The sequence below is a fragment of the Osmerus eperlanus genome, unplaced genomic scaffold, assembly GCF_963692335.1.
Source record: "Osmerus eperlanus unplaced genomic scaffold, fOsmEpe2.1 SCAFFOLD_798, whole genome shotgun sequence".
Lineage (NCBI taxonomy): Eukaryota > Metazoa > Chordata > Actinopteri > Osmeriformes > Osmeridae > Osmerus > Osmerus eperlanus.
In genome coordinates, this window is record NW_026911875.1 from 1 (window position 1) to 10932 (window position 10932).

A 10932-nucleotide genomic window follows, 5' to 3' on the forward strand; every position below is an offset into this window, starting at 1 on the left:
GCACAGAAGGAGGCAGGCAGGCTGTCTACTGGGTTTCTAGTCTCAACAATAACCAGCACTTAGTCTGCAAGGCACAGACAGATGAATAGTAGTTTTGATATTCTGCATATACACACACAGCATAAAGTATTTACTGTATACAATGCTGTGCAAAGGTCTTAGGCACCCAAGATCTTGGACATGGAAAAGAATGTTCCGCGTCTTCTGTATTTGACGTATAAATGTGCAATGTTGAGAAAACATCTGTTTGCTCTTTTCGTTTCATAATTTCCATAATCTTTTTTTGCTTTACTTACGTAAAAGAAATTCATAGTTCCTAAGACTTTTGCACAGATGTTGGCACAGTGTACTGTATATCAGTCACTGCTGGAGCTGAGAAGAATCACACAGATATGTCTTCATATCTCATCCACCTGCTGTGTCAACTGCGCGTTAAACCATTTCAATATTTATACTGCTCATATTTCCATACTGCTCGTCGCACCAGATGGATAGCATAAGGCCTGTTGTCTCGCTGACCATGATTGGTTAATCACTCTGTAACCTTCCTGTCCATTGGCCAGGTGTGTCATTGGGGCCGGCAGAGGAGATGTACAGCAAAACGGCAAATGAATAAATGATGTCTGTCAGATCAGGCATGTGGAGGAGACGGTGTGTAAACCTCACTTCTTGCAGAGGGAATTGTAGCTGTGTTGGGCTATCTCTGTTGTGTTTCAGTGCAGAGGGAATTCTAGCTGTGTTAGGTTATATCTGTTGTGTTTCAGTGCAGAGGGAATTCTAGCTGTGTTAGGTTATATCTGTTGTGTTTCAGTGCAGAGGGAATTCTAGCTGTGTTAGGTTATATCTGTTGTGTTTCAGTGCAGAGGGAATTGTAGCTGTGTTAGGTTATATCTGTTGTGTTTCAGTGCAGAGGGAATTGTAGCTGTGTTAGGTTATATCTGTTGTGTTTCAGTGCAGAGGGAATTGTAGCTGTGTTAGGTTATATCTGTTGTGTTTCAGTGCAGAGGGAATTGTAGCTGTGTTAGGTTATATCTGTTGTGTTTCAGTGCAGAGGGAATTGTAGCTGTGTTAGGTTATATCTGTTGTGTTTCAGTGCAGAGGGAATTCTAGCTGTGATAGGTTATCTTTTTTGTGTTTCAGTGCAAGGGAGTTTTAGCTGTGTTAGGTTATATCTGTTGTGTTTCAGTGCAGAGGGAATTGTAGCTGTGTTAGGTTATATCTGTTGTGTTTCAGTGCAGAGGGAATTGTAGCTGTGTTAGGTTATATCTGTTGTGTTTCAGTGCAGAGGGAATTGTAGCTGTGTTAAGTTATATCTGTTGTGTTTCAGTGCAGAGGGAATTGTAGCTGTGTTAGGTTATATCTGTTGTGTTTCAGTGCAGAGGGAATTCTAGCTGTGTGTGGAGATATTGCAGGGTTAGTCTGGTCCAGTGTGACATACGGACTGCGGAGGCTGGTAATGTGTGTGTGTGTGTGTGTGTGATGGAGTGACAGCTCTGCGTGGCGTGCTGGCAGACTGGCAGTGCCACCCAGCAGTTCTTAAAGCTGGAGACGAGTCTCTCCTCCTGACCTCCACTGTCTCCTTGACCACCTTGGCTAATGAGGACATCTGTGCACAGGGTCTCCTGTGTGAGTGTGTGTGTGTGTGTTGTAGGGGTGCACATGCCCACACACACATACACACACACCTCTAACAACATCGATTCATCATCGGCTTCTGCTCCCCCTCACTGTGTTGTGTGTGTGTTGTGTGTGTGTGTGCCTGTGTGTTTGTGTTTTTGTGTGTGTGTTTTTCCATTTCCTCTCTCCTCTCCCACTCGTTCTCCTGCTCCATTCATTCTCATTACAACTTCAGTGTGTCTTACACCCTATCCCACCACCCCATTCCTCCATTCCCTTCCTCCACCACATCCCTCCATCCTACCTCTCCATTCTCCCCCTCTGTCTCTCTATCCTGAACCCATCTGCCTCACCACCCCCCCTCCCCCTTTCTCGCCTCTTTCACTCCACCTGCTCCAGAGTCACTGTTCTATCTTGCTGCCCTCCTCTCTTCCTCTCCTCCTCCTCCTCTCCGTTCCTCCTCTCCCCCCCTTCTATCCACTCCTCTCCTCTCCTCCCCCTTCTCCCCCCCCCCTTCTATCCACTCCTCTCCTCTCCTCCCCCTTCTCCCCCCCCCTTCTATCCACTCCTCTCCTCCCATCCTCCTCTCCAGCTCTGTCACTGTCACTATGTTTACTAGGACGGGAAGACAGCTGATGTGGTTATTTCCTTTCTTTAATGACAAGAAATGGGCCAATTACCTCCCTCAACATCCCAGTGCCAATCAGGCATCGTAATGAGCTGTGTGCCTGGGTGTGTTTAAGTGTGTGTGTGTGTGAAGGAGAATGAAGATTTCTCCTGTCTCTGCTTCTCTCTATCATCCAGCCTCAGTAACTGTCACGTTTCAAAACCCTCCACATGCCTGAGGGCGGCTAGTAAGACTGCAGTCCTAGATGCGCCTGCCTGGACACAACTGGGTGTGAGTGTGCGTGAGAGTGTGCGTGATGCGAGTGTGCGTGATGCGAGTGTGTGATGTGACTGAGTTCCTGACAGAGTGAGTGAGCGTGTGTGTATGTCCCACATTGGACACAACGAGCCGTTTAGCGTGAGGGAGGTGTAAAGGATTGGAGGAGAGCGCAGGAACACACCTGTTAACATCCTGTAGAGAGAGGTGCTCTTTGCTCCTCAGCCAGCCCCTGTCGCCCAGCCATCGATCATTCCATCTCTCTGGCCACCCTCACTCAAACACACACACACAGACAGGCAAACACACACTCACCAGTTCCTGTATGACAAATTCTCCCTCCCTCCCTCTCCCCCACGCCCAGACGCCAGCCGCTAAGAAGCTCTTTTGTTCCATATTTAATTACCCTCCGTCATAAAGCGGCTCTTGACTTGTGAACGCGGCCCGTTCGGCGAGGCCTCCTCCCTCGATCGGGGGGTTGAATCGGATAACCACCTCTTTGTGTTGCCTGTCAATCCCCATTAGTAGGACAGGCCCGGTGTGTCGGGGCGGCGTGTGTGTGTGTGTGTGAGAGAGAGGAGTGTTCCTCTTGTCTGACTGCTCCATCTCTGCTCCGACAGACGCCTCTCTCTCTCCTTCACTTCTCTTTGTTTCTTTTTACTCTGAGTTTCGTTCTCTCTTTTGTCCGTTCATCAGAGGGAGAGAGGGAGGGAGGGAGAGAGGGAGAGAGGGAGAGAGGGAGAGAGGGAGAGAGGGAGAGAGGGAGGGAGGGAGGGTGAGAGGGAGGGTGAGAGGGAGGGTGAGAGGAAGGGAGGGAGGGAAAAAAAAGAGAAGAGATGAAAGCAGAATACTAACCAAAATGGTGGTCCGAGTGCTGACTGATGGTTCTTCCTGTCTAAACACAGACAACCTTCTTCAAACAGGAAACGCTGAACCTTGTCATATTTGTCAGACTAATAAATGATAAAATATTAAATGGTTGTTCCCTTAACTGTGACGTGAGGTGAAACCTAGCTAGAACGTGTTCCATCAGGACCACACACACACACATGCGCACCCACACGCACACACACGCGCACACACGCACACACATACACACGCGCACACACACGCACACACACGCTCACACACTCACACGCACACACACGCACACACACACACCAACACGGCTTGTGTTGTTTGTTTGTTTGCACAGACTTGTGCTAACATCCCTGTGGATTAAAGTGTAATTCTATGGATTAACATCAGTGGAATGGGATGATAGCTAAGGGGCCACGGCATAATTATGTTGATTAGTTTTTGGAGATTTGATTTTATGTGAATCATATTGATTCGTTTTTTTTATGAGATCGTTATTACTGACGGTATACCTTCTTGATTCTAATCCAGAATACTGCTGTAAACCATATATTTCTCTCCCTCCTTCCTCCCTTCCCTCCCTCCTTCCTCCCTTACATCCTTCCCTCCTTTGTCCCTTACATCCTTCCCTCCTTCCTCCCTTCCCTCCCTCCCCCTCCTTCCTTCGTTCCTTCCCTCTAACCCTCCTTCTTTCCCTCTCTGCATCCCTTCATCTCTCCCTCTCTCTATCCTGACGAGAGAATCCCATGAAATATTTAGTCCACAGTGAAATAAAATAATTCTCCTTTCTGTGGAAATGAGATGCTCTCGTCTGCGGTGTCCCGGGTGCCCCTGATGATAAATGATGCTGTTCTGTGAGAGAGGAGGTGCTGGTGAATGGGGTGGGGAGCAGGGGGGTGGAGAGGGGGGGGTTTCATCTCCCATGCGTTGAGACGAGGGCGGAGCGAGCTCTTATTGCATTGTGAGGGGGGGGGGACGGGGGACGCAATTGATTTACCTGAGGAATGTTTATGGAGGAAAACGCTCCTAAGCAGCCAATCAGCTGGGAGATTTCAACCAGAACAGAGAATTAGAGGCTTGATGCTGTGCGTTGAGCAGGCTGGAGAACGTAGCGCAGCCAGAGGTCGTCTGCCTCCGCTGGGGGGGGGGGGGTACTGCAGGGTTATTACACATTCATTACATGTTATGTCTGTTGTATCGTTTTAGACTGGAGTGCAGGTGCAAACTGGGTAATATATAGTATTGATTTGAGTATTGATTTGATCCTTAGCAATTTGTTGCAGTGGTGGTGTAGAATGTAGGCAGATAGACAGGCAGATAGACAGGCAGATAGACAGGCAGATAGACAGGCAGACTGGTAGGTAAGACGACTCGACTTTGTCACAAGATGCTTTGCGGAGATCGTCTTTCATGTAAGAGGCCTGCTTATCTCCTGTCGCACTGCGCCCCTCCACCCCCCCTACCCCACCCCCACCCCCCACTGTCTTATCTCCCATCAGCCCCTGCTTCTCAGTAGATAGCACAATGGCCAAGGACTCAGCTGTTTACCTCTCCAGAGCACTGGGAGCTTAGCCTTCAGACTCACAGACTCTCGCTCTCTCTGTTCTCCGCTCTCTCACTCTTCGTCTTGCACTCTCTCTCTCTCTCTCTCTCTCTCTCTCTCTTTCTGCGTCTCTTCTCTCCTTTTCTCTTTCTGTCTCTTTCTCTGTTCTTCTCTTTGTCTCTCTCTCTCTCTCAGAAGACACGAGAATAGACTAGATGATGAGTGTAAGGATGGTGTGAGATGTGTGTGTGTTTGTGTGTGTGTGTGAGAACTGGTAAACTGAGTAAAAAAAAGAAAGACAAAAGAATACTAAAAAGTCCAGTATGATTTACTCTCCAAATAAAGTCACCCCCGAGCTCCCCTGTCAGACTGCCAGGGGTTCGATATCAGGCCAGTTCACAGACCAGACACCCACAGGGGAGGTCAAGCAGAGAGCTCCAGCTCCAAGAATAACATCCAGCTTCCTTCCTCTGCTCGACTGACAATGATGTGGAACAGTATTACTTTGTTCTGGGGAAATAAAAGGAGAACATGATCGCTATCGACGTTTCTGTAGTGAGCTCAGAGCAGCTGTTGGTGGTATCCTGGTGCTGGGCTTTATTGGGGAGGTGAAGACAGAGGAAAAAACACTTTTAAATGCTTCTGTGTGATTTACTGTCAGGAATCCGCTTCGACTTCTGACTGTGTGTGTGAATCTGCTTGCTCAGTTTGATGTTGAATGCTGCTCTCTGTGTGAAAACAATTATTTACGGTCTATTTATTTTCCCTCTCCCTCCCCCCTCTCTCTCTCCCCCCTCTCTCTCTTCCCCTGTCTCAAACTTTTTATCCCCCCCAACCATCACTCTCTTTCCCTGTCCCCCCCCTCTCTCTCTCTCTCTCTCTCTCTCTCTCACTTTCTCTCTCTCTCTCTCTCTCTCTCTCTCACTTTCTCTCTCTCTCTCTTTCTCCCCCCCAGGTGGAGTGGCTGAAGAACGAGGAGATCATCGACCCGGCGGATGACAGGAACTACTACATCACCATCGACCACAACCTGATCATCAAGCAGGCGCGTCTGTCCGACACGGCCAACTACACCTGTGTCGCCAAGAACATCGTTGCCAAACGACGCAGCACCACGGCAACGGTCATCGTCTACGGTACGAAACCCCCCCCTGGAGAAACACGCTCTTATCTCAAGCGTTTTTGGTTGTTGTTGCTTTCATCCAAAATGCTGTGTGCAGGGGGGATTCGAACCTGCTCCTTGAGCTTCCGGCAGAGGCTGTACCACAGAGCTAAAGCCTCCTGATCTTACTACAAAATCCTAAAACTGTTTATGTACGACCACAAGTAAACCGTAGCTAAGTCAGCATCGCTCGTTCAGACAGATTCATTCTTCCACCACAACCTCCCAGTCACATGTGGAAGTCGGAAATCTGTTCCGCTTTGCGACGTTTCACTGGTGCGGTGCTGAGCCGAAGCTGTGCAAAGCTCCGTGGAGATGAGTGCTGTAAAAGTCAAGATCAATCCAGCCTCAGAGACTCCACATCAAGTATCTCCTCGGCTCTCCTCCTGCGGAACATTCTGGCTACTTGACGGTGCCGGGAGGTGCGCAGGGGATTGGGAGAGAGCTCTCTTTCAGGAGAGAGATGGAGGGATTTCTCTTGTCAGGACAGGAGGAAGAGTTAGACGTGTTGATGTGCCAGAACAGTTTTTAACTTGGTCCCCTACTGCGTCTTCACACGCACTCTCCCAGTCGAGCGATGCTCGTGAAGTTTAGCAAAAACACACACACACACGCACACTCCCCACACGCACTCCCCGTTGAATGGCACTCGTGAAGTTTGACACATGCACATACACTCCCCGTTGAATGACACTCGTGGAGTTTAACACACACTATACACACACACACACACAGAGGCATTCCCTGTTGAACAGCACTCATGTCAGGTTTAACACACACGCTCTTGTAGTTGACCAGCTCCCATGTGAAGTTTAACACGCTCCCCATTCCCGGGGTGAACTGCAGTGTTGTGAAGTTCCTCTTTAACACCTTGGAGTCCTGTGAGAAAAACTCCAAATAGAACACGTTTCAGGAAGTGACATGAATCCCATCCAAAGCAGACGCTTTTATCCAAAGCAATGTACAGTACAGGGGGTCATTCGAACCTGCAACCTCTTGCTCTGTACCCCCTGTGTTACTGAGGTTGGGAGAGTTTATGTAGCCAGACCCAATTTTGTGTGTGTGTGTAGGGAGGGGGATACTTACCTCCATTACCTGCCTTGTCCCTGTCACTCTCTCTAGGTACGAACACACACACATACATTTCCTGTCGAACAGCACTTGTGTGGCGTTGAACACACACACACAAAAGCATATCCTCACACACGCGCTCCCTGTAGAACAGCACTCACATGAGGTTGAACACACACACACACTCAGACACACAAAGACACATACACACACACAGACACGTGCGGTCTATGTGTGCTAAGCTACCCACCCAGGCTAAACCATTTGAGCCTGTCATCTGGGTTTTGTCAGACCAGATAATCATCAGACACTGTGCTGCTATGTAACTAACCCACCCTCTAACTGTTTCCATGCACACACACGCAGACACACAGACACGTATATGAACACACACACACACACAGACTAGAATGATCATAAGCTTGCAGGAAGTGATGTCATTGGGGTTGGGTTTCAAATCCATCTTCTCCTCGGTGACCACACTGGCCTCCATCAACACTGAACACTGCCTCTACCTCTGCCTCTTTTCTTGCCTCTCTTCCTGCCTCTGCCTCTACCCCTGGTCCTGTTTCTGTCTCTCTGCCTCTACCTCTGGTGTGGAGGATTAGAAGGATTATGGGCTCATGTGCTTTTGTCAACATCCCAAATGTTAATTTATCTATTTGACTTGTCTTCTGTGAAAGAGAACAGGGAATAGTGTGTGTGTGTCCAGAGTGTGTGACTGTCCAGTGTGAGGCCGATGCAGAGTGTGTGAATGTATGTGTGTGCCTGAGTGTGTGTGTGCGTGTGTGTGTGTGTGTGTTTGTGTGCGTGTGTGTGCGTGTGTGTGTGCTTGAGTGTGTATGTGCATGCTTGTGTGTGTGTGTGTGTGCGTGTGCCTGTGTGTGCGTGCGTGTGTGTGTGTTAGAGAGCTGACAGAGCAGACTACAGGGACCTTGGGGACCAGGGCCTCTGTCCCCGCTAGGCTTTTCAAGCCACTAATGCATTCTGGGAGGACTGAGCTCGCTGGATAACAGCTTTGATGTGGCTCATCCTTAAGAGAGGCTCCATAAGCCACTATCTCTGCCTGGACTTTCTTTTCCCATTAACACACACAGACTCACACATGCAGTTCACACACACGCACACACACACACACACACTAGCAGAGTCTCAGAGGCGGGGGGAGAGGCGGGGGGAGAGAGGCGGGGGGAGAGAGAAGGGGGGAGATAGATACATAGAGAAAGTAGGTAGTAGAGAAGCCACTCTCCAATGAAAAACTTGTTGTGAATAAAAAAAGTGCTTGTACCTGTATGATCTGACGTGGCTGTTTTTGTTGATCTGACGTGGCTGTTGTTGTTGATCTGACTGGCTATTGTTGTTGATCTGACTGGCTATTGTTGTTGATCTGACTGGCTGTTGTTGTTGATCTGACTGGCTGTTGTTGTTGATCTGACTGGCTGTTGTTGTTGATCTGACTGGCTGTTGTTGTTGATCTCCAGTGAACGGGGGCTGGTCCACGTGGACCGAGTGGTCCGTGTGCAACAGCCGCTGCGGCCGCGGCTTCCAGAAGCGCACGCGGAGCTGCACCAACCCAGCGCCCCTGAACGGAGGAGCCATCTGCGAGGGCCAGGGCCTCCAGAAGCTGGCCTGCAACCCCCTCTGCCCAGGTACCCTGGACAAGCACCCCCCTGGAGTAGCATCTGGACCTGCCCACCTGGCACAGCTGGGAGCCAGGCTCAACTGGCTCTCAAACAGTACCGTTACACTGTGTGGTGTGACAGTACTGAGAGCATGTAGTATAGAGCCTATCATATCTAGTATATATACTGATCTAAATATTTATAATGTCCCAGAGCTACGATTCCCATCTGTGCTTGGAGCTCAGCTCCTGGTTCCAGTCCTGGTGTTGTGCAGGCTGAGGTGGAACTGGGACCAAAGAGGGGGGGTTATGATGTTTAGTGTATGACGGTTAACCGGACACAGATTAGGGTCTGGAGTGTGAGCACACAGTATTGAAATCAAATCAAAATGGATTTGTATATCATGTCACAGAGGGCTTCACATACGCCCATAGAACTGCCCCTCAACCAACCTAAAGTAACCAACCTATAGTATCTGCTTAATTGTGTGACTGGTGTGACGTCGTTGGGTTGACCTCAGTTGGAGGGGGGTGGGAGGGGAAGGGGGGATTAGCTTAACTCAGTCTCCCCCCATACCGTGTCTGGGTTTTAAGATGTGAGGGGGAGAAATCCCAAACAATGTGTCAAAGTGAGTGGGGCTCCTTCTCCTTCTAGGGAGGCAGATGGCTGAGCGGTTAGAGAATCAGGCTAGTAATCAGAAGGTCGCTGGTTTGATTCCCGGCCGTGTCAAATGACGTTGTGTCCTTGGGCAAGGCACTTCACCCTACTTGCCTCGGGGGGAATGTCCCTGTACTTACTGTAAATCGCTCTGGATAAGAGCGTCTGCTAAAATGACTTAATGTCTGCTAAAATGATTAAATGTACAGTGACATGGTCCTCATAGTGTGACAACATCAGCAGTTAGGTCCAGTTCTCCATGACGCTCTTTACTGCAGCAAGGTTACATCCATCATGGTCCCTGTCGAGTGTTCGTCACACAACTGTTCCTCTTGTCCAACAGTGTGTCAATTTCCCTGAAGAACCACCTACTAGCTCAGACACACTTGTTTTTTACTAGTATTTTAGTATTCGCCCTCCTCCATGCATCTTAAAAGACTTCAAAAGAATAGGACCGTGAGGTGGGAGGAATGGGGCGTGGAGGGAGAGAGAGGGGTGAGGGAGGGGGTGGGAGGGGAGAGGGAGGGGGTGAGAGGGGAGAGGGAGGGGGTGAGAGGGGAGAGGGAGGGAGAGAGAGGGGTGAGGGAGGGGGTGAGAGGGGAGAGGGAGGGGGTGAGAGGGGAGGAAAAGAGATGAGGGGGGGTGCACAGACAGCATCGCGACACTGCTCCACAACAGAACGCTATATTTTCCTGAATATAGATGTGTGTGTGTTTTAAATCATCTTGTTCTCACTCTTTTGTCCTTCCACCCTTTCGTGTTTATCTCTCTTACCCACATATCATCCTCCTCCACCTCCTCCACCCCCCCTCCCCCCTCCCTTGTGTATGCCAGTGGACGGCCTGTGGACAGAGTGGACTAAGTGGTCCCCCTGTGGGACAGAGTGTACCCACTGGAGGAGGAGAGAGTGCGGCGCCCCCGCGCCCAAAAACGGGGGGAAGGACTGTGAGGGCACGGTGCTGCAGTCCAAGAACTGCACCGACGGCCTGTGTATGCAGAGTAAGTACCAGACCGTACCCCTCCGTACCCCCAGAACCAGACCCCTACAACCCCCCTACCCCCCCAGAACCAGACCCCTACAACCCCCCTACCCCCCCAGAACCAGACCCCTACAACCCCCCTACCCCCCCAGAACCAGACCCCTACAATCCCCGTACCTCCCAGAACCAGACCCCTACAACCCCCCTACCCCCCCAGAACCAGACCCCTACAACCCCCGTACCTCCCAGAACCAGACCCCTACAACCCCCCTACCCCCCTCCAGAACAGGACCTGACCCAGAACTCCCCTCCACCCTCCTAGATCCAGACCAGCCCTAGAACCCTCTCCCCCCAGAACCAACCTGAGCCAGAACCCTAACTAACTAACTAACTAACTAACTAACTAACTAAATAACCCTAACATCTCCCTGACCCGAATCTGACCTGGAACCCTCTCTCTCTGGTACCAAAACGATTCCAGCACTCCCTTTTCTGCCCCAACACCCCCTGCTACCTATCCCTCCCTCTACCCCCTCACA

General features: G+C 50.1%; 1 protein-coding gene across 1 annotated transcript; it reads left to right on the top strand.

The window, feature by feature from the left end:
- The first annotated feature begins 5432 nt into the window (after positions 1 to 5432).
- Positions 5433 to 10732, top strand: LOC134016724 (netrin receptor UNC5C-like). The gene is made up of 5 exons (XM_062456043.1): positions 5433 to 5480; positions 5857 to 6037; positions 8616 to 8783; positions 10248 to 10412; positions 10578 to 10732. Exons 1-5 carry the CDS (start codon positions 5433 to 5435, stop codon positions 10730 to 10732), a joined length of 717 nt encoding a protein of 238 aa, XP_062312027.1.
- The last annotated feature ends 200 nt before the right edge of the window (positions 10733 to 10932 follow it).